Source organism: Mauremys reevesii, linkage group 22 (genome assembly GCF_016161935.1).
Source record: "Mauremys reevesii isolate NIE-2019 linkage group 22, ASM1616193v1, whole genome shotgun sequence".
NCBI lineage: Eukaryota > Metazoa > Chordata > Testudines > Geoemydidae > Mauremys > Mauremys reevesii.
This window is the reverse complement of record NC_052644.1, coordinates 13,231,933-13,253,674: the sequence shown is the minus strand read 5'-3', so window position 1 is coordinate 13,253,674 and position 21,742 is coordinate 13,231,933. Positions and strand designations below refer to the sequence as shown.

The 21,742-nt window shown below is 41.8% G+C and overlaps 1 protein-coding gene across 1 annotated transcript in view; it reads right to left on the bottom strand.

Annotated features, from left to right (window-relative positions):
• Positions 1 to 2,657: 2,657 nt before the first annotated feature.
• Positions 2,658 to 21,742, bottom strand: part of LOC120388907 (butyrophilin subfamily 3 member A1-like) — a 28,367-nt gene continuing 9,282 nt past the window's right edge. Inside the window, exons 4-13 of the mRNA XM_039511028.1 lie at positions 19,724 to 20,008; positions 18,040 to 18,138; positions 17,669 to 17,695; positions 16,221 to 16,247; positions 14,906 to 14,932; positions 14,382 to 14,408; positions 12,506 to 12,532; positions 9,733 to 9,753; positions 9,506 to 9,532; positions 2,658 to 4,272 (exon numbers count right to left, since the gene is read on the bottom strand). Of these exons, the coding sequence (XP_039366962.1) occupies positions 3,707 to 4,272; positions 9,506 to 9,532; positions 9,733 to 9,753; positions 12,506 to 12,532; positions 14,382 to 14,408; positions 14,906 to 14,932; positions 16,221 to 16,247; positions 17,669 to 17,695; positions 18,040 to 18,138; positions 19,724 to 20,008 (1,133 nt within the window). The 3' untranslated portion in view covers positions 2,658 to 3,706. The remainder of the gene's footprint in view (positions 4,273 to 9,505; positions 9,533 to 9,732; positions 9,754 to 12,505; positions 12,533 to 14,381; positions 14,409 to 14,905; positions 14,933 to 16,220; positions 16,248 to 17,668; positions 17,696 to 18,039; positions 18,139 to 19,723; positions 20,009 to 21,742) is intronic.

The window sequence follows — 21,742 nt, the reverse complement described above, 5'->3', positions numbered from 1 at the left end:
TCACACCACATCAGGCTTCTCTCAGTCCCAAGAGACAGTCACCCCAGGTCAATTGGTACTCCAGATATTCCAACAAAGACAACGCTGGTAGCCCACTCTCTAGTTAAGTAACTAAAGTTTTATTAGATAAAAAAGGAAGTGAGAGGCATTGAGAGGTTAAAGCAGTTCAAATATAATAACAGGTGAGTCACAGTCTATAATTTCAATTCGAAGGAGAGATGCAGTAATCTGCCACTTTCCCAAAAGTCTTTTTGGAGAACCCTGATTATCTCTGGGGATCTCTGCTTTGCATCTGGTATACTTCCCTCTAAGAGTCTAAACAGTCCAGAGATAAAGGATCTTTCTCTGAATCCATATTTATATCTTCTTCTCACAGAGGACAAGTTGACAGTCTGTCTACCCACATGGGTTTTTCCTTTGAGGAGGGTGAGCGAGGAATACATTTAGCCTTTTGTCCTCCAACCACCAAGCATAATGGCCACTTTCTTTGAAATTAGCATTTTTCTGTTAAAGCCCTTAAGTGTTTCATTAGCATTTCACAAGCTTTCTTTGATGGGTTATTTTGTCAGAGGAGGCTACACAGTGAAAGTCTTTGCTATTACATTATAGCACAAAGCAGCAAAGAATCCTGTGGCACCTTATAGACTAACAGACATTTTGGAGCATGAGCTTTCGTGGGTGAATACATGCATCCGACGAAGTGGGTATTCACCCACGAAAGCTCATGCTCCAAAACGTCTGTTAGTCTATAAGGTGCCACAGGATTCTTTGCTGCTTTTACAGATCCAGACTAACACAGCTACCTCTCTGATATTATAACACAAGCGGACAAGTAAAAACAATAGAGGTAACATTTCACTAATTTTCATGAAGTTTAATCATCTGAATACACTCTTACATTTGTGCTCATTTTGATCTATATTAATACACAAGTGAATTGACCTGAATACAGTCTGATATGACCTAGTCTGCCAGCATCACCCTCGCATACCTAGGGAAATACTGGGTGATGTGAACGATGCAGATTCAAGTGGCCCCTGTGAATGAGATGAAGAAGGGACTTAAAGCTGGGTTTTCTACATGCCAGGTGAGTGCACTGTTTAGGGGCGGCTGGGTTTCTTCCTCTGGTATGTCTTTGGCTTTTGGGAAAAAAATGAGAGATCTCAATTTCACCCCATTGTGGGACAGGACATTGTTTTGAAATCTCCAACATTTTTGCAGGAAGGGAAGTATGTTTCCTGCCAGGCTGTGGTGGTGCCAGTGATTTCATGAGAGCCCACATTTGCAGGTAATGGGACTGAAGCTGTGGGAGTGGGTAACCCCTCATATGGACTCCAAGGAGAGTGACCCTCACTTTTAGGAGATGACTCCTCAATAAGGGCAGGCCCCAGGAACCCATATTAATGATACTGTGCCCCATGCCCCTTCCTGCTCTCTCTGCATCCCCCAGGGCATTCAGATGTCACTCTGCTCAGGCAGGGCTTTTGCTCTTTCAGTATGTTGCCTCTGAGGGCAGCTACATGCTCTGAAGGGGCCTGGCTCAGAGGACGAGCAGATCCTGCCCAGCATGGGCCACCCAATAATTAGGGTCCCATATAACCCCTCTAGTGGCTCAGCCCAGCAAGCTGCTGGCAGCAGGGGTGATAGGCCTGGCCAGAGCCCCCAAAAGATGTACTAGAGAAGAGGGTTCTAACAACATTATCTACACTCAAAAAGAACTTCCCCCAAATCTTTCACCCTGGGGAACTTGTACCCCATAATCTCTCCCCAGGCGGGAATAATGTATTCCTGGTTGAAATGTCCCCATAATCTTCTCTCCAGAGGTATTACACTCCATAATCTGTCCCTTAGGAGAGATTGCACCCCATAAGGTGCTGATAGGGAAGTTGCCCCTCCAGGGGACTTACGTTCCACAATTTGTTCTTGACACAACTGCACCTCTGTAAATCTACCTCCTCAAATACCTCTGCCCCTTGACCCACCCAGTCTGAATACAATAGCAACAAATAGCCTTCAAGATGGATTTTACTCAGGACAGTTCATTTGGATACACCAACGAATGGAAGGAAGTTGGTATAATTGAAAAGCCAGGGTGCAGGAATCTAAATGGTAACCGTATACAGCTACTATGATGCTGTATTATCGAAATGGATTATTTCAGGTTGTATTTGTTGGACAGGTGATGTTCAAATTGATTTTAAAGCAATGGGTATTTTTGAATTGTTTCAGTTGTGTTGAAATAAGCAGCTTTGGATTCTTCTTAGAGGAAGAATAATGCATAAAAATAAAACCACACAAAATAAGTAGAATAAAAAAGGAAAAGAACATGTATTTGGCGTTTAGAGTAATAACATTTTCCATTAGTAGATCTCAAAGTGTTCTACAAAGGAGGTCAGTTTCCTTATCCCCATTATATAGTTGGGGAAACTGAGGCACAGAGAGACTGTGACTGGGCCAATGTCACCCAGAAGAGCAGCAGACCCGAGAACAGAAACCAGGTCTCATGAACCCCACTCCAGATATTGATTAACTAGGTCATACTGCCTCCCTCTTGGTATCTGGTTTATATAAAATATATATTTTATCATGTGAGAGAGAGAGAGAGAGAGAGAGAGAGAGTCCGATTATAAGGAGAAGTATTAAAATCTATTCTCTTTTTTCTTCCATCTGTAGAATAGTTTTGTTTTTGTTTATTTGAGATGAACTGGGCAGGTGTTTTGGAGATACGAGGGGGCTTTACTTCTTGAGAAAGTTCGTAACACTTTGTGACTCATCTTCATTCCTAAACTGCTTGAGCTGGCGTGGGAAAAGTAGAATATGAAGCCCAGGAGTCATGTATAAAGTAACCACTTCAAGGTTTCTGAGGAATATAATGAATTTTGTGTTGCTTAAGCTCCATTAGTGACTCAGGAGCACCTACAGATTTATATTATGCATTAACAAAACTACCATGCCTACTGGGATCAATGGAGTCATAGTTAGGGAATTATCCCCATCAGTTAAATACACTCAGAGGCAAGTTCCATGTTTACTGAAATATGGACAGTTTAATAAAGAATACATCATAATGACACCACCACTCTTTGAAAGGCAGCAGAAAACATCTGAGGACTTCCAAGAGGGCATAAAGTTAGACTCTATTCATAATCTTATTTTGTTTTAATTTTCTGTATTGCATAATCAAACTCTCTCTTCATTGTATTGCTGTAGATGTCACAGGGGAGAGCTAATATGCTTTTTGAGATACAGGGTTTGAATTTTATTTCATTTTTGTTCATAATCATTCCTGTATAACTCCTAACCAGCAACTGAATAATTGCAAGATTTTATTCTCTTCTCTGTGGGTAGCCATCCATAATGGTGTCTTTTCTAATTATTGCTACATTGCTTGGCAACATCACACTTTCATTTCCCCTACATCTTAACACATCTCCCCAAGATTTTGTCATTATTTTCCTATTTTTAAAAAAATGCAACAGAAAGTTAAATAAAAATATTTCTATGAAGACAAGTCTCATTCCTTTCAGAATTTATTGATTTCGACTTCTGAGTCAACAAGTCTATGACAACTGTTTTTGTCCTTTTTCTTCTGTTTTATTTTATCATCAGTTTCTACTTTACTTATTTTACTGTTTCTGGTGTTTCACATGTTTACATTCCTTTCTCCCCTCTGTTTTGAATTTTACTTCTCCAAAGTAACTAGAGCTCATTTTTCCTTTCTCGGAGGCTTTAAAGGAATAGGGACTCTGATGGGGTGGATTGCTAGTGGTTTCTGCTCCCCTGCATTGTTCCTGGGACTGAGGAATGGGTAATACAAAATTGTTTTAGTAAACTCTGCAGGGGTAGTTGTGATGAGGAACATCTGTCCTGCATCATAAAATGAGATTCTTCCCTCTTCCTGATCCAGAAAAACACCAATCACTTTATATGGCATATCCTTCTTTTCAATCTTAGCATTTTCTATGCTTGAAAAAAAGTCTCCCTGGGATCTCTTCAGAGACCAATATCCCTCCTCAGGGAGTTTCTCTGCCTTCTCTTTTATCACTCTGTTCCTCACCGACTGACTAAGCACCCCCAGCTCCCAGTCCAGTTCATTCCCCACCTCCACCTCCCAGTACTGCCTCCCTGCCATAAACCCTTCCTTCCCCACCACGAGCAGGGTCCCGGAGGCCGCATCCAGGTCAGAAGATGCAGGTTCTTGCCAGACTCTTTTCTGATCCTCTGACAGTTTGAGTTCTGGGTGTTTGCAGTCCGGATCCAGAGTGATGGGAACTGGGGAGAGAAACCGGAATGGTCCCCTGGTTAGTAAGGAGTGAATCAGGGACACTCAGAGTAAAGATAAGAGACAGGGAAAAAAACAGGGGAGAAATTAATTTTAAAATTACAAATTCATATAAACATAAGCACAACAGTAATTTACACACTCGGCAGGCAAAGTCCAGCCCTGGAGCAGGGAGAGGGCATGGGGAGCTCTTCCTGTTCTTACACTCCAGTACTGGAGTAAGGCAGTAGGGGAGCTGACTAAGGTCCCTGCTGTTGTGTCTTTGCTCCAAGGGAGCGACATCTGCTGGCTTTGGGCCAGAAGGAAGCAATTTCTGGAGGTGAGGTACAAGCTGCTCCTTTGTGAGCAGCAGTAAGGAGCAATAAGGAGCATATTGCAAACACATCGCTCTGACCCATCCTGCCGTGCTGTGGCTGGAGGGCTGCTGGATGTGCTATTCAGATGCTCCCACCCCTTTAGTGAAGGCGGTGAACAGCAGAGGCTAACAGAGGGAGTTTGCCTGGGATCTGTCCGTGAGGAGGTATGCTAAGTGCTGCATTAGGGGGGATGTGTTGGTGAGAATCTGAGTGTCTGTTGCAGGGGACAGTTTGTAAGTTGGACTGTGTGCTTGATTGTTTGATTGTTTGTTTGAAAAGTGTGAATTGGGAGTGTTTTGTTCCAGGTGGGCCTTGAGTGGGCCTGACTGCTATAAAAAGGCAGTCAGCAGCGAACCAGCTGAGCGGCGAACTAGCAGAGGCTAACAGAGGGAGTTTGCCTGGGGAGAGCACTGAGGCTTTCATCTCTCGTGCTTCTGTGAGTTGCTGCAACAGCTGAGGAAGCTCTTAGAAGCAAGAAATTATGGAAAGTGAGCATTCAGCTGTTGTACCCTGCACAGGTTGTGCCATGTTTGTTTTTCTTCAACAGGACAGAAGTGACTTTGTGTGTAAGAGTAACAAGAAGGGTTTCTTCAGGTATGTTAGCAACAAGAAGAAAGTCAAGGAAAGTGTGGGCCCCTTAATGAATGAAGGAGGCAACCTAGTGACAGAGGATGTGGGAAAAGCTAATGTACTCAATGATTTTTTTGCCTCTGTCTTCACAAACAAGGTCAGCTCCCAGACTGCTGCACTGGGCAGCACAGTATTGGGAGAAGGTGACCAGCCCTGTGTGGAGAAAGAAGTGGTTCGGGACTATTTAGAAAAACTGGATGAGCAGAAGTCCATGGGGCCGGATGCGCTGCATCCAAGGGTTCTAAGGGAGTTGGCGGATGTGATTGCAGAGCCATTGGCCATTACCTTTGAAAACTCATGGCAAATAGGGGAGATCCTGCATGTCTGAAAAAAGGCTACTGTAGTGCCCATCTTTAAAAAATGGAAGAAAGAGGATCTGGGGAACTACAGGCCAGTCAGCCTCACCTCAGTCCCTGGAAAAATCATGGAGCAGATCCTCAAGGAATCAGTTCTGAAGCACTTAGAGGAGAGGAAAGTGATCAGGAACGTTCAGCACGGATTCACCAAGGGCAAGTCATGCCTGACTAACCTAATTGCCTTCTATGAGGAGATAACTGGTTTTGTGGATGAGGGGAAAGCAGTGGATGTATTATTTCTTGACTTTAGCAAAGCTTTTGATACAGTCTCCTACAGTATTCTTGCCAGCAAGTTAAAGAAGTATGGGCTGGATGATTGGACTATAAAATGGATAGAAAGCTGGCTAGATCGTTGGGCTCAGCGGGTAATGATCAATGGCTCCATGTCTAGTTGGCAGCCGGTTTCAAGTGGAGTGCCCCAAGGGTCGGTGCTGGGGCCGGTTTTATTCAATATCTTCATTAACGATCTGGAGGATGGTGTGGACTGCACCCTTAGCAAGTTTGCAGATGACACTAAACTGGGAGGAGTGGTTGATACGCTGGAGGGTAGGGATAGGATACAGAGGGACCTAGACAAATTAGAGGATTGGGCCAAAAGAAATATGATGAGGTTCAACAAGGACAAGTGCAGAGTCTTGCACTTAGGACAGAAGAATCCCATTCACTGTTACAGACTAGGGACCGAATGGCTAGGAAGCAGTTCTGCAGAAAAGGACCTAGGGGTTACAGAGGATGAGAAGCTGGATATGAGTCAACAGTGTGCCCTTGTTGCCAAGAAGGCTAACAGCATTTTGGGCTGTATAAGTAGAGGCACTGCCAGCGGATCAAGGGATGTGATCATTCCCCTCTATTCGATACTGGTGAGGCCTCATCTAGAGTATTGTGTCCAGTTTTGGGCCCCACACTACAAGAAGGATGTGGATAAATTGGAGAGAGTCCAGCAGAGGGCAACAAAAATGATTAGGGGGCTGGAGCACATGACTTATGAGGAAAGGCTGAGGGAACTGGGATTGTTTAGTCTGCGGAAGAGAAGAATGAGAGGGGATTGGATAGCTGCTTTCAACTACCTGAAAGGGGGTTCCAAAGAGGATAGATATCTAGACTGTTCTCAGTGGTACCCGATGACAGAACAAGGAGTAATGGTCTCAGGTTGCAGTGGGGGAGGTTTAGGTTGGATATTAGGAAAAACTTTTACACTCAGAGAGTGATGAAGCACTGGAATGGGTCACCTAGGGAGGTGGTGGAATCTCCCTCCTTAGAGGTTTTTAAGGTCAGGCTTGACAAAGCCCGTGGCTGGGATGATTTAGTTGGGAATTGGTCCTGCTTTGAGCAGGCGGTTGGACTAGATGACCTCCTGAGGTCCCTTCCAACCCTGATATTCTATGATTCTATGATTCTAAGAGAAGCAGGATACCTCCTATGTGTTGCCATGGAAAAATCATTAGGAGAAGTACTAGAGGTCTGATCCTGAAATGTGCTGAGCTCTGTAGCCCAGAAAAGCGCATCAGAACATGAGTAGCTCAACTGACTGCAAATGTTTCCTTGGATCAGGTAAGACTGCTCAGCACCTTGCAGGACCAAATCTTATGTGCTGTATAACACATCTGTGCGCACACACACACACACACACACACACCTCTCTAAAGGCAAGAATCACACAATGCTCTGCCACATTGTAAGACCACCACAACTGACCGGAAGGATGTGAATTCTAGTGTTATGTTATAAACCACAAGTGCTTTAAAAACTGGACTCAAATAGTGAATTACTCCTGGAATGAAGCTCTATTCTGGAATTGCTGTATTTGTCTTTAAATAAGAGGCTTATTTCAGGCTTGATCTTCCAGACACATGGTCCATCCCAGAGCTCCCAGCATGGTGCAGTTGCGTCCCCTGTTCTGCCTGGAGAGCTCTGGGAATGCTCACAGCAGACACGCTCTTCTGCTGCCAGCTTAAACGCCGTATCGCTAACACTGAACTCGGTCTTCTTCCCAAAACCTTCACTTTCCTGCCTTTCTCCACTGCTGGTGACAGCTCTTTCTTAACCCTTGTGCACAGACTCAGAACCTTGGTGTTATCTTCATCTTGTCTCTCTGCTGACAAACCATGTCTGTTTTTTCTTCACAAATCTCAACAATCCACCTCTCCCTCCTTATCCCTATGACTAAAATGCTTCTCCAGTCCTTGGTCATCTCATGCTTCCACATTTCCCACAACCTCCTCCTCTCTCACCTCCCCAGCTTGCACCTCATGTCCCAACTTTCATGTAAACCAGAAGAGGTCAATTTAGGCTCCTCACATGCTCTGTGTCTCACTGCCTCACCTGTCAGTCACCTTCTTTAATTCCTCCATTGTCTTCCTTTGACCCTGCACATCAGGATCATGCTTTTCATCCACATCTTCAAGGCTCTGCATAGGGAACCTGTCTCTCCACCTTCATCTCTCACTATTCCCTCTTTCACTCCACCAGATTCTCACCCCAACTTTCCCTGTTTATTCTTCTCCCCCTCAGCTTTATGCCTTTTCCCATGCTTCCTCTTATTCCTGGCTACCTCTCTTCTCTTAGTATGCAAGGCATACATCCTCTCTACACTGACATTTCTCCTTAGGTAAAACACCACTAATATTAACCCACAGCAGCAAAATGCTGTTGCAGTAACACACATACACCCAAAATCATGTTATAAGACATAAGTACCATTTAGGTTTTATCCATAACATGCAGTGTGTGAATATTTTTCTCTATTTATTGGGCACCAGTAATGAGACTCGTAGTAGAAAGAGAGAACCTGAGACATAAGGCCTGGAATAAAGGGCCTGGTATGAGGCCTAAGGCCTGAACTAAAGTCAGGCCCTGCTGCTATAAAGGAAAGTTAGCAAAAGTCAGGCTATGAGCAAAAGTCAGGACCTGTTACAAAGCAGATGCCAGCTTGCAGGTTCACTACCCAATACATGAACTTGGCAAGGAGAGGACTGGCATAGCAAAAATACAAACACTCCTAGACACAAAGTATTCACGTAAACACACTCCAGATGGGTAGTATAGGAACACAGTGTAAATACACTCCCCAAAGGTAGTACTGGGACACACTGACCCCTCCTAAGGATAAGGTCAGGATGACAGTGTGATGGATAGAGATGTTTTGTGCGAACCAATAGGTACGAAGTAAAGGATGGTAACTAACCATGTCAGAGGTGTGATACGTAATGTGTTTGTATAGTGTATAAAATAGGGGTCACAGAGGAGGTGTCTGTCCAGACTAGGGGGGAGCAGAGAGTCCTGCCGCTCACTGAGCCAAGTCCATTGTAACGGGCATTCATGTCTTAATATCCCCACAGAGTCTGCCAGGTGCTATTACAGTACTTCATTGACAATCAACCTGGGCCAAGTGTCTTCACTACTGACTCAAGTCTGTGGTTTTATTGAGCAGTTCAATCGAGGTCTGCCGTGTCAGTGATCTGCGTAGAGATGACATAGCACACAGGGAGAACACAGACATAGCCCACACAGAGAGAACACACACATAGCCAACAACTGACAACAGGGCTATTCATGTTTAGAGTCATGCTTGTGTTTAAACACTGTGCTGGACTGGGGCCTTCAGCTCTAAACTGTTCTTGACAGAGACCAGAACTTCCACATGTTTCTACAGCACAGAGCTCGTAGTTAGTGCTTAACAGATAATTACTACTCCTGGGAAACAGGTCAATACAATAGAATTTAAGGTACCGATGGACTGAGAGATATAATATATGTTTAAATCATCTGTAAATATATCCAGTCAATATACAAGGAATGATTTTCAATTCAAATATTAATTTGTCAAAGAAAATATCTCATAATTTATAGATAACAGGTTTACTGTATGCACTGGAGCTTACCTGCATAGCTCTGAGCTCTTCTGAATTCTACAGAGGGAAAAAGCAATTACTGCCTTGACAATCTATGGCATAGTGAAATACAATGGAGTTTAAAATATCTTCTGTCTGCCTACCCATGTGTTTATAGCACACTCATCTCCATGCTGTTTTAATCTAGTTAATACACGAGCAATAATTATAATTTTCATTTAAAGAATAAATGGATAATTTAAAACCAATCAACTTACCCAGCTCTCCTGAGAGTCGATCTGAAATGAAAGGAAACTTCAGTCACTGACACTAACTAGCTCTTTTCTGATACTGTTTTTTAAAATTGGGATTACTCTGTACAAACAATGCTTAGACAATGGGGCTCAGTCGGGCAATTTTTTGTGTGCTAGTAGTTCTTTAACCACGCGAACAGTCCCATTACAGTTAATGGAACTACTCACCTAAGTAAGAACTGAGCTTTTAGTTTTAGAGCTTCTTTACGGGAAGAGTGGCAATCGCTTGGCGACTGAGGCTGAGATTTATGACAGCTGGGCACCTATTTTCCTTAAGCTCCCTTGAAAATCCTAGGCATAAATGTAATTGACAATGATATGTTACAATCTCTGTGCTGTGACTATCAAAGACACAAAGCAAAGAGCAATGTTGGTTCATTCTATTATATAAATAGTGCAGTCACCCATTAACTAAAATAGAAGGGGTTAAAAGCAGCCCAGGAGAGGGCTGTGTCTGGGGATGGCTGACGCCCCAATCAGGCCACAGCTGGCCTGTATAAAAAGGCTGTGAGTGAGGAGCCCAAACAGTCTTTTTCTCTGTGTTTAGAGAGAGAAGGGCCTGGCTCCAGGGAGGTTAACCATGTATCTGCAGTGGAGTGGAACGGAGCAGTGCTGGGGAAAGGCCAAGGGAGCCCTCGGGGAGCTCCAGCCTAGGAAAGCCCCAGGCTGCAGGCCTGGTAAGGCCTATTAGGTACTGGGTTCCAGGGGTAGCCCACGGGTAGCCAGAGGCAGCATGTCCAAACCCCTTTGCCTGTGATGAGTGGCTTATACTGCAGTCTGCCCCAGTGAACGGGCGCTAGATGGAGACTGGGCAGTAGCCAAGACTGAGGCGAAGTGGGGATAGTTGGTGGGGGATCCCCTGGGAGGGAGAGACCCAGAACTGTGGGGGTACTGCCGGAGGGCAGCATCCCAGGTAAAAGGGGCACCGGGTCCAGGAGGAACATGGGGGCCAACCGGTAGAGGGACACCGGCCTGCAGAGTGCGCTTCAACGGCTAGAGAGCTAATTCCTGAGGCGCTGCAGGGGTGAGTCCTGCATATTTACACTCAGCCATTCAAAGTGTCTCTAGCCAAAAGTGACTAACGGGGTCTATTTTTGTAGTTGTAGCCCCATAAACCTTGAGTAAATTATTGTACCTGTATCGTACAATCAGGCACCAGAAATAAATGTTTTTAGTTCTTATCTTAAACATCATCATTTACCAGTGCTATTGTCTAGCACTGTTGAGTCCTGCCTCATAATTTTTGTGTGATACTGAAGTACAGTGTAGAATGTGTTAGCTCATATGATTGTTGTCTCCCTAATAGCAGTGTTGCAAAAACTAAATGAACCAAATTCATCCCTGTTGCAGTTCCAATGACTGCCGTGGTTTTAAAACAAAGATAATTTCTTTAAAAAAAAAGTCTCAAGCATTAATATTGATAATCTCAGCACTATGGCTAGTGCACATACTATCATTATATGCCTGAATCTGTGTAAGTGTAAAGATGCCATTACCCTTAGCATCTAGGCTATAATCCTAAGGTAGACAGTGCCACAACATTGTAATGATTTTGTGTGTGTGTATCATCAGTGCCTTGTGCTGGATGGAATCAGAACTGTTCAACTGCATTTCACAAGCCCTATACATCTTACAGTTATTGAAGGCATTTGTTTAGCTGATGCAGTAGGTGCCTGTGTTATAGAAAGAGGAGAGACCTGGGTTCCATCTGTGCTGTTGTCATGGACGTCCAAGTGGGCATGATGTGTAGAATAGTAACATCTGTAGTCTTACTTAGATTGTAATCCCTTGAGGCAAGGGCTGTCTTTTTGTTCTGTGTTTGTTCAGCACCTAGAACAATGGGTTTCTGCTCCATGACTGGGGTTTATAGGCACTACCATAATATACCTACTAAATAACCTACAACACCGAACAGTATGGTCTCTTGGGTTATGCCTGAGGATACTAAGTGCTACTGTAACTCACCTAATAAATAATACACACCACCTAGCAAGTGCCATGACTGGGATCCTAGATGCTACTGTAATGCATCTAATACATGTTGTACAGCTCCTAGCACAGTGGAGTTTGGCTAGGTGATATGGTAATAAATAAATCAATAAATAATTGATTGGTTCCCACAGTTTTGTTACAATGTATTAAGCAAGATAGACTCATGATCAAAGGAGAATGTTTCTCAATCCCAAAAGAGTGGGAATAACGGGCCACATGCTTTGCTTTCAAAATACAAAAAGTGGGGGTCACACCACGAAATTAATAGGCATGTTCAATGCAACAAGAGGAAATACTGTTTTCACCCAACCTGGTATGTTGTGATGGCCAATTTAATAAATGGGTTCAAAAAAGGACTAGATATATTTATGGAGGACAGGTCTATCAACGGGTATTAGCCAAGATGGTTGGGGATGCAACGTCTTGCTGGAGGTGACCATAAATCTCTGATAGCCAGAAGACAGAACGGGAAGCTTAGGATGGATCTCCTCAGAACTGGCTGCTCTGTACACTCCCCCTGAAGCTCTGGTACTGGCCACTGTAGGAGACAGGATAGCGAGCTAGATGGACCTTTGCTATGACCCAGTATGGCAGATCTTATGTTCCTGAAGTAGAAACAGAGTCTCACAGGCTGGTATTTGACCACATTTATTGGGCTTCACCTTCAGGATGCCCTAGACAGACTCACCAGAACGTTCACCTCTTTTATTCTAAGACAAGTAACAAAATAGACAAGTTTTCTTACCAATATTTTCTTGTATGTCTTGAATTGCTGCAAAATAGTAATTAAAATTAGTGTAATGAACAGCAGAGAGAGAGAGAGAATAAGAATTGAGAGAGTGAGCAAAGAGTTGTGATCCATGGAAAATGTTGTGAAAACTATTCATAGAGAATTCTATTACCCATGCATAGCAGGGATCCTGCTAAATTCTCACTCAATATTTAACAGCCATCCGTTTTCACGACTCAGTCTGTGTGCCATTTATTTCAAACAATAGAGTGCAAAACACTTGACGAGGCTTTGAGTGATCTCTGTCATTATTTTTATTATTTGTAGTGTACCAACAACCTGCTACATGCTTTAAGACATTTAACTCAACGAGGCCCTGCCACTAAGAGCATGTCATGTACACTGACAATTTCCTGTAGAGATGAAGGATGCTGTGCAATAAGAGTGATTGACAAAGATGTTTAGCAGAGTCCTCTTAGTTAGTTCCACAATTAATCTTTAAATGCATGTATGTTTGTTTAATATTTATTTTATCTCATTATATGATGGAGCAGATCAGTTTTTTTTATTTCAAAACTGTGAAGAAATTATAAAGGGGAAAATTGGAACAAAAATGTTTGTGAAAATTGTTTCCATTTTTTCAAGCAGCTCTACTTTGTGGAGCTCTGGTTTACAGGCATTAGAAGTGAAATGTGATTTAATAAGAAACTGGCAGTTATAGTGGAGGGACTTTGGATCATAATTAGTCTGTGAGATTTAAAGCACAGGGGACACATTGGAAGAAATCATGGATGAAAAATGGAATGAAAGTTGCAGTTGCAGGTGAAGCAAAGAAGGTGCTGGAGGAGAGAAGAGAAACTATTTTGGAGAAATCAGACAGGAGACTAATTTTAGGACAACAATCTCATCTTTGTTGTAGATTGCAAAGTCACCAATGCATTGTAGTTTTCTCAGGAAATCAGTGGTGTCACGGAAATAGCTGGGAGTGCTGGTGGCATAGGGTCTGAGTATTGTGGATCTTGGGTAGTAGATAGAATAACCTTGGTCAGGGCTCATCTTTGTTGTAGATTGCAAGGGAAAGCCAAGGAAAGAACATTAAGAGAAGGGTGGACTTAGATCAGAGGAGAAATTAGGTGACTACTCAAGCAGAATTTGAGTCAATGGAAAGTGGGAGGGGATGCAATTAGGGTCTAGCAGGTTGTAAAGGTGGACATTGTGGTGGTCAAGCTGAAAGCTGGAGAAGACTTTTGGTGATGGAAATTGAGTAGAATGAGCCAATATCATTGTGGAAGAACACAAAATAGTCAAATCCTGCCCACTCCATCAACATATGGAAAAATGGAGAGAGAGGAGAAGGAAATGATAACAAAGATGCATTCCAAAGGTGATAGAGAAGGGAGGAAGAAAACAGGGATTTTGAGGAAAATAAATTAATTTTGCAGTTGCTAGTGGCAAGACAGTCTGGGAGTGGTATCTGAAAGGCAGTCAGAGATGTGTGACTGAATGGAGGAAAGAGATAAGAGGTGAAGAAGATGATCTACTAGTCTTTGTTTTAGAAGAGCTAGTATAAGCTGTGTGCTCAAATGATGTCCCTCAGGGGGAGAGAGAGCATAGGAGAGGGTCAAAAGCAAAGAGACACCAGTGGAGATCTCTATCCAGTCCCTAATATGGGAGCAATGATTATGATGTAAGTAAATAGGCAGCTATGTATGATCACCTTTTTTAGTGTTCAGCCCCATTTATTAATAATCTCTGACAGTGATTGAAAATAAAATACATATAATAGTCATTCAAATAATATGCTGCTGTTCATTTTTATAAAGCAGCCTATTTTTATTTATGGCAAAGCTCTGTCTGTCTACACTGAGTATTTTAATAAAATGAGACTTACCTATTTGATCTGTCCTTTTGTTTGTCTCTAAAAGAGTAAATGAATGAAAAACAAGAACAAATGCATGTTACTGGGGTAGTGATAGGCTTTAATTGAGATAGTTCATGGATTTCAAGGGTAGAGGGGACATTGTGATCACCTAGCCTGACCTCTTTTATAACATAGGCCAGAAAACTGCCCTCAAATAATTCCTGGGGTCCTGGGTGAAAAGCTGTGAGGTAGGCTGTGACACTTTATTCCATATTATTCCATTGTTAAACCAGATTCAAGTCTTTGCAAAATGGATATGAAAACAATTTCTAAAATAAGAAATAACCCATACAATTTTAAAAACATCTAAATGTCTCCACACACATACAAGAAAGAGCATTTCACTTGGAAATGAGCTGCATTCAATTATCTATATTTAATATTGAAAATCTAAACTTGTATAAGAACTTGACTGGGCCTGTTAACCAGACAAAAATATTTGGGGATGGTGGCCTTTCTTCTATGACGAACCATAAGAGCATTTGCATTCTCACCTAGTGTGGAGAGCAGACGTTCTTTTTCTGAAAGAAATGATATTTAAATATCATTGTAAGATAGAAGGCAAATGTAGTTTAGTCTATTTTATGGCATTTATGAAATATGCATTACAGTTTACACCTATATCTATAATTTATTTTAAAGTACAATCATTCGTACTGTATGGGTCAAATTCTGCTCTCAGTTACACTGCTGCAAATCCAGTGTAAATTCACTGATTTAATCCATGAGCGTATCACAATGTTTTTTACTTTATTTGAATAGTTGTATAGTTCACTACATTTTCAAGTATAACTGAAAATGGGCCTTGTTTGTTAAAAAGTCAAAGTTTAAAATGTTCATGCAAAAACCAAATTTTTTGTTTTAGAAATGTGCAGTGTTTGTATGAATACTGTAGGTTTTCCACAGAACATAAACACTTTCTGGAAGAAAAAATACTGACCTCAAAATTTTCAACAGGCCAAACTTTGGACCTTGTTGAAAAATGCAGTATTCCCATGATTTTGATATATCTTTCACATTCAGCCTTAGACATTAGAATATATTTGATTGACAGAGGAGTACTGCCTTGGATAATCGATTTATCTCAGCCAACATAATATATTAACATAATCTGCCTATGTATATCTCAATGAAACTATATAGCTAACCAGTATCAAACAGATCCCCATCATTCATGAATCAAAATCTATTAATACTTTTTAAAAGTAAATTACATAATAAATGTTCATGCTCAGATTGTACTTACGTTTGAAGGTTTTCTGGTGTTTCTTATTTTTTGTAGTGGATTATGACTATAAGCTATAACTTTATCAGTAGGAGACATTCTCCCACTGACATAGTGCTGTCCACACCGGCACTTAGGTCGGTGTAACTTAAATTACTTAGGTATACTTAGGAGCTTATTCAAACCCCTGAGTGACATAACTTGTTGATTTAGTTGGGGTTGGTCCTGCTTTGAGCAGGAGGTTGGACAGGATGACCTCCTGAGTTCTGTTCCAACCCCAGTCTTCTATGATTCAATGATTCTGTGATAACTTACTGACCTAAGCTGTAGTATGTACATAGCCTAAATCTCACATAAGCGTTATTTCGAGGGCATAAGTAAGTCTTTAGTGGTGAATAGCCCTGGCGTAATCCCTTAGTGACAGATAAAGTCAGTCCTCATGATTCCTTTACCTGGGTAAGGACTGATACCTCTGTGGTTATCATGTCTTGGAAAATTTCAGCATGCTATGTAATACTGTCTCCATGAATCAGACTCATGGAAATACTCCTAACACCTTATATCGGCATCAAAAATATATTTACCTTCTTCCATTGTTTTCTTCTCAGTTACTGCAAATACATGGAATCACATTGCAACGTTAATTACTCTTTTAAGTTTCCCAAAGCCTTATTTCAACCACAAAACAGCTTTAAAATACAGGACCAGATTCTCTCCATTTAGGAAAAACCTGCTTTCGGAGACAGGAACAGATTGTTTCACTTGAAGATCATCTCCTCATTCACTATATTGGAAGATGGTTTCTTCCAGTTCACTGATTATGCAGAGAGTCTGAAGACATAAAGCAACGGATGGCACATCATCTGTGAAAATGTCAGGATGCTTATAGAGACCCCTTGCTTCAGCACATCCCCCCAACCCACATCCTCTGACTTTACAGGACAGCTTCTGAGTGATCCAGACAAAGGATCAGATCCCAACTGGTACAATGATTGGGGTGGGAAAAGAGAGGCATCAGAGTGAAGTTTTGGGAGAGCTGAAAAATTAAGGAAGGAGTCCAAAACAATTAAGTGTTGGTGAAGTGAAATAAATAGAACCGATCATGAGACTTACAATCTGCTGAAGAAGACTAAAGTGAAACTTTAATAGAGGAAGAATTTTTTTTACCAGAGAAATATTATGGGATGCTGATATTTCTAGGATACCCGCTGAACACCCACAAGGGAAATGAGTGATCAGAGGAGCTAGATGCTCACCCAGCTTTTTAAATAAGTCCAGGTCTTGCCCTAGTCCTGAATGAATCTTGTGGACCAAGAGCAAATCCACTAAGGCCAAACAAAATTCCCAGGCAGACAACCAGCAGGAGGCAATCACTCCTGTTTCCAGTGCCTATGTTATACAAGGCCTTGAATTTTATACTTTAGCCAGTCTATATTGGAGGATATAAGTGATTTCTTCATGTACATGAGCAACCCTTTTCTACAACTGTTAATGATTCTGCAACAATGTCCACATAAGGATGAACAGCAGAAGGCTAGCCTGAATGTGATCTATTTTAATAACAAGATCTGTTTCTGACAGAAGGAAACAAACTTTCCTAATGGGCTACTAATGGCAATAGTCGCTGTTGCTTAATTCTTGAATATAAACCCCAACTTCTATGAAATCATTGGATGCATACTGCAAATGTTAAAAGCACACAGTTGTTGACCACGATTAAAACAGAACAGACCCACCCATCTCCTGTAATTTATAAACAGCTTCTCAGATCAGAACAGCAACTGCTATGTTAAACTTTTGTTGTAAAATCAGAGAAATGTAGGGGCTGAAAGGGACCTTGAGAAGTCATCCAGTCCCACACTCTGTGCTGAAGCAAGACCAAGTAAACCTAGACCATCTGTGACAAGTGTTTGTCGAACCTGTTCTAAAAACTCTCCAGTGATGGGGATTCCCCAGGCTCCTTGGGACTGTGTCAAAATCAAGATATAAAATATGTTCATGTTAATTTGCATTCACCTGCCTAGTTACTTACCTGAGCGAGATGTTGTGTCATTATTCTCTGAAAAAAATTAAAATGCCTTTTGAAAATGAGACACTTTTCATAGCATCCTACAATAGTTTTGATTGAAACAGTCACTGTCATGAACGCTAAATCTGTAATCCTGAACCATCCATTGGTATCTATTCTTGCCTTGAATATACTTATATGTGAGGAATTTAAAAATTGTCTTTCAGAACAAGGGACTTATCTGGTAAGGAATTAAATGTACAGACCCTTATATTTAATTTTCTGAATCTCTCCTAGAAAACTCATTTCAGGTTTTAGTGTAGTTAAAGAATTCCATATAATCTGTTTAAACATTTTCACATATTTATTGAAAAAACATACAAAGAAATACTTACTTTTCAGTTTATACCCTACAACAGCAATAAGGGCTATACTAAGAAATAAAATGACCAGGAAGGCAGCCATCCAAGGGGAGGTGGTTGGGAAGAAAACATCTGAAAAATATGTGACAATGTCAGTTACATTCCAATGATTCTCAAGAAACATCATGAAAATTATAAAGCCAACCAGAGTCTGTCTAAGGACCTGGTGAAATCAGATTTCACTTGAATTTAAAGACTGTTCTTTCTTTCTGGCAGAACAAAATCTAGATGAATTTAGATCAAAAGATTCTACACATCTTCAAGGAAGGATATCATGGAGAACAGAGGTGTGGACTCTTCCAATGTGTTCTGGAAAAGCACACACCTTCAACCACACCCAGCTCACCTTACTCCTGCAGATAGAAACATCTCAAACATTGGCATGTCTCACATGAGTAAGGTTCACAGGATTTACCTCAAATACCCTTTCAGCACTAGTATTCATACAGAAATTGTATGCATATTTCATAACTGGTTTTAATGTGCATATATTTAAATTATAACTTGTTCTCCATCAGTCCATGCAATGGTGAAAGTCATACCCAAGCTACCTCCTGGGCACAACCCCTGGTGCTTACTGGGGAAAATGCAAGATGCATTTCTTTGCCATTGCATTCCCACCAGAAATAGTATAAAATAAAAAGAAAGGAAGAAAGATCCTCTACTGAGGAAGGGAGGTAGAGAACCTAAACGTAGTATCCTTGGTGGAGTTACTCAGGTTAATGATATAAACCATTTCTCTGTATGCACTAAAATTAATTAACCCTGTCAACAGCCATGTGAAGTAGGTGGGATAAATATCATTAACTCCCTATTGAGGTGCAAAACTGAGAGAAGTTAAGCAATATCTCTGAGGCCATAAAACAAGTCAGTGGCAAGGCTTGAACTCAGTACAGAATCTCTGTACTCAACAGATATAAACGGGACAATGCACCTGGGTGAGTACTTCAAAGTATGAGTAAGGGCTATGGAATCTGCCCAATAACCATTATATAACAATGAAAACTCAATGTTAATGTTGAAAAATTAAGCACACAAGAATCAGGAGAGGCCAAAATGAAGGTCATACATACCACCTTAACTTTACCCTCTTTTTCAATGATGCATCAGCACATTGAATGAAACAGTTTTCCGTATCTTTTAGTAATATTGAAAATGCCATGCAACTTTGTTACATATTCACGTGCAATGAAAGCTGTTAGAACACTGGATTATTGTTAGAAAGAAAACAGTTGATGTACTTGTGCAAATTATGATTTTTAAACTTTTTAACTCAGTCTAATCAAAATGGGTTTTTGCTGAAAACTGACAGGCAAGTATTTACAAGAAGATAACTCCTAGCTCTTATCTAGAGCATTTCAACAGTAGATCTCAAAACATTTTACAAAGGAGGTCAGTATTATTATCCCCAGTTTTGGGCAAACTGAAGCACAGAGGGGGGAAATGGTTTGCCCAATGTAACTCATCAGGTAAGTAGCATATTCAGGAATAGCATTCAGGACTCCTAAATCCTAACCCAGTGCTCCATCTGCTGGACTAGACAAACTCTGGGCATCTATTTCTTACAACAAAGAGGGAGAGAAAAATGGGACCCACCTCATTAACCAAGCAGCCTCTTTATTGCTCCTTACAGTCAATGATCCCAAAGTGCACTCACCTGAAATTCGGATTCTGGACTCGCTTGCTGTCTTTAGTATGTTGTTGATTATTTTGCAGGAGACTTCATTGTCTGAGCCTGGTTCTATGTTAATGGCACTTTCAATATTGTAGATTCCAGCACCTGTCTCTGTGTTGATGGTGGTTGGCTTTTCTGGTCGGTTTTGTCCTTTACTGTCTAACCAGAGCACCTGGGGTTCAGGGAACCATCCCTCCGACCTGCAGGTGAGGCCAATCCCCTGGTCTGCATAGTCCTCCATGAAAATGGAAGACTCACCACCTCTAGCTACAAAGAAAGAATAAAAGTTGTTATTACCTTCTCCTCCCCAAACAGTGCAGAGTTTGGGGGATTTCCCACTGCCTTGTACACATGCTGCCTGAGAATTCTGACAGAATTTGTCACCCCTTCATATGAAATTAAAGGGCAAGAACTCTTCCCATGTTAAGTTAAAATAGTGATGTATCTGAAGAAACCTATACATTGGAGCTGTTTCTCTTTGCCTATAGCAGTTCAGAATCTCTTAAAGACGTGAAAGCCTCTGTGGACAACTCTTATTTATCCAGATATCTTGGTGTGCAGATGTGGTGAAAACTCAGTTCAAATTGTAAGCTGTCACTTTAAATTTCAGGGCTTTTTCCGGGTTCCATGTGCTGCACTCTGCAGAGAAGTGTGAATCTAGGTTTAGCAGCAGTCAGTCTGCAAAGAGGAAGCCTAGAGCAACGTAGGGTGAGTTGGGCCTCTCTGGTATAAGGAGCAGCCTGCTTTGTCTCTCTCTGTTTTTTGGTTATTGTGTGTTAGGGTTTTGGATTCTAAGAAAATAGGTAATGTTACATTGCAATCTCCCAGAAAGAGCATTTTATGGCTTTTGTCTAACTTCTGTGTTTGTATGCCGTGACCACAATATCTGGGAGCTAAGTGGACTGCACCATGGTATGACCTAGATGTGTCAGGTAACATTTTACATAGGGGCTTAGTTCTGTAGGGAAATCTTCTAACATAAGCACCTGCCCTCCCTGTATAAAACTCATCCTCCATAGAATTTAATTGAGTTCAACCGAATTACATGAAGTCCTGTGAAGGGATACCCCCTCACCCTGGTATGAGAGAGGCTAAGGAGCTCCTCTTTGGCCAGTTCCATGCTGATGAGACACACCTGCAAGGTTTGCTCAGCCTGGACTTGGTGGGGTAACTCACATGACTGGAGCACTGTCATGGATGTGTATAAGGAAGGACAGGCGGGGGAGAAAAGGTAGAGGAGGTGCATTGTATGTAAGGGAGCAGTATGATTATTTAGAGCTACAATATGAAACTGGAGAAAAGCCTGTTGAGAGTCTTTGGTTTAAGTTTATAGGTGAGAGCAACAAGGGTAATTGCGGGGGAAGGATAGCTCAGTGGTTTGAGCATTGGCCTGCTAAACCCAGGGTTGTGAGTTCAATCCTTGAGGGGGTCATTTTGTGATCTGGGGCAAAAATCTGTCTGGGGATTGGTCCTGCTTTGAGCAGGGGATTGGACTAGATGACCTCCTGAGGTCCCTTCCGACCCTGATATTCTACATTGTGGTGGGCATCTGCTATAGACCAGTAGACAAGGCTTTCTTCGAACAACTAACAGAAGTTCACAGGCCCTAGTTCTCACGGGGGACTTCAATAACCCTGACATCTCTGGGAGAGTAATACAACAGTTTTTGGAGAGTGCTGGGGACAACTGCCTGGTGAAAGTGCTGGAGGAACCAACTAGGAGCTGAGCGCCTGTTGACCTGCTGCTCACAAACAGGGAAGAATTGGTAGGGGAAGTAGTAATGGGTGGCAACCTGGGCAGCAGCAACCATGAGATGGTCAAGTTCAGGAATCCTGAAGAAAGGAGAGCAGCAGAACACGGACCCTGGACTTCAGAAAAGCAAACCTTGACTCCTTCAGGGATCTGATGGGCAGGATCCCCTGGAAGGCTAATATGAGGGGGAAAGGAGTCCAGGAGAGCTGGCTGTATTTTAAAGAAGCCTTATTGAGGGTGCAGGAACAA